General features: G+C 49.9%; 1 protein-coding gene across 1 annotated transcript; it reads left to right on the top strand.

Annotated features, from left to right (window-relative positions):
* Positions 1–389: 389 nt before the first annotated feature.
* H257_19060 (hypothetical protein) lies at positions 390–823 on the top strand (the record flags this gene model as incomplete). Its single annotated transcript, XM_009848209.1, has 1 exon — positions 390–823. A coding segment is annotated over one exon (393 nt), but the record flags the coding sequence as incomplete, so codon positions are not given.
* Positions 824–1,443: the final 620 nt, after the last annotated feature.

Below are 1,443 nucleotides of genomic sequence, written 5' to 3' on the forward strand. Positions count from 1 at the left end.
AGCGAATGTCGTTACACACGACTCATCGTGTCCAACGACGTACTGTTAGATGTAATTTGGTGTGCAAAATGCACAAGCCTTAAGCATGATCAATTGCTCAACGTTTATAAGATCGTAAGTACAAAAATAGACTTATTCCGCTATCCCCGTATGTGCAGTATATCTTGCAATTCCAAGGGTTTTATCGAGGGCCCTTGGACTTTCGGTCCAGTGATACCTTTATGCATCCAGCCGACGCTCCCATGGCCATTTGATTGGTTCAGGTGATTTTGAGTGGGCCAATGGCGTCGCTGGAAAAAATTCTGGCGTTGGTGTGACACACAGGACGCCACCATACAAAGCCCAAGGTATTGGTCTCGTCCCAGTCGTTGGTTTCAGTACATACAGTATGCAGTCTCGTGCCGTCCCTCCAGCATGTTTCCATTTCCACTTTCACCATCATCAAAATGCAAGTGTTATTCGCCGTTGCCGCTATTGCCGCCGTCGCCGCCGCCCAAACCATCACCTCCAAGCCCCCTGCCACCACGTCCAAGGCCCCTGCCGTGACGTCGTTGCTTCTGACCACTGCTCGTCCTTCGAACGCATCCAAGGCGACCAACACAACCAACTCGACGATCGTCATCTTGACGCCGTCCGAGGACGAGATCACGGTGACACCCACCACTGCTAAGGTCGTTGCGACCACCACCAAGGCCCCTGCTACCCCTCTTCCCACGTCTGGCGCTTCATCGGTGGTGGCCAGCGTCGTGTTGGTCTCCGCCGTGTGGGCTGCCATCCAATAAGTTGTGGCTATAATGCTTCCTTAATGTATCTTCAAAGGCCTTGATATGTGTACATGTGTCATGCCACCGTAATGCCAAATATGGAGAAGGGCAGGCAGGGAATAATCGTCGACTTGATTAACAAGATGGTTGATGGTTTAGGTGTTTCTGCTAACTTTGAAGGGTTGCAAGTGTACCGTACAGTTACCTGATGTCTGCCGAAACTACCACAAACTGGGGTGCCTGCCCCCTTACGACTTCCAACGCACAACGGTAGTTAACCCAAGTATCTCGTCGTCGATTCGATTTTCGACTGGCTACAGTAGCACTACAATCGTGACTTTTACGACCCCAGTGGACCAATTCCCAGAGTGAGTGGGTGACACACCCACTCAATTGGTCAAAACCCACTCACTCAGGGAATTTGGTACTATTGACCTAAAACGTCCCTGAGTAAGTGGGTGGGACTTATTGCTTGCTACGATAAGTACATCCTATCGTTAACTCGAAACACGAAGGCATACAACGTTGTACACCGTTGATCGTACCAGCGGTGAATGCTACGTACTGTAGGGGAGGCAGTTTTTCACTTGTGGTGTTTTGGGGTTTTGCTCATGAATGTTCAGGTAGAGTTAGACATGGGGCTTCACTCGTGGTTAAATGGTGTGGTTGAGTTTTACTC

The sequence above is a fragment of the Aphanomyces astaci genome, assembly GCF_000520075.1.
Source record: "Aphanomyces astaci strain APO3 unplaced genomic scaffold supercont1.329, whole genome shotgun sequence".
Taxonomy (NCBI): Eukaryota; Oomycota; class Saprolegniomycetes; order Saprolegniales; family Verrucalvaceae; genus Aphanomyces; species Aphanomyces astaci.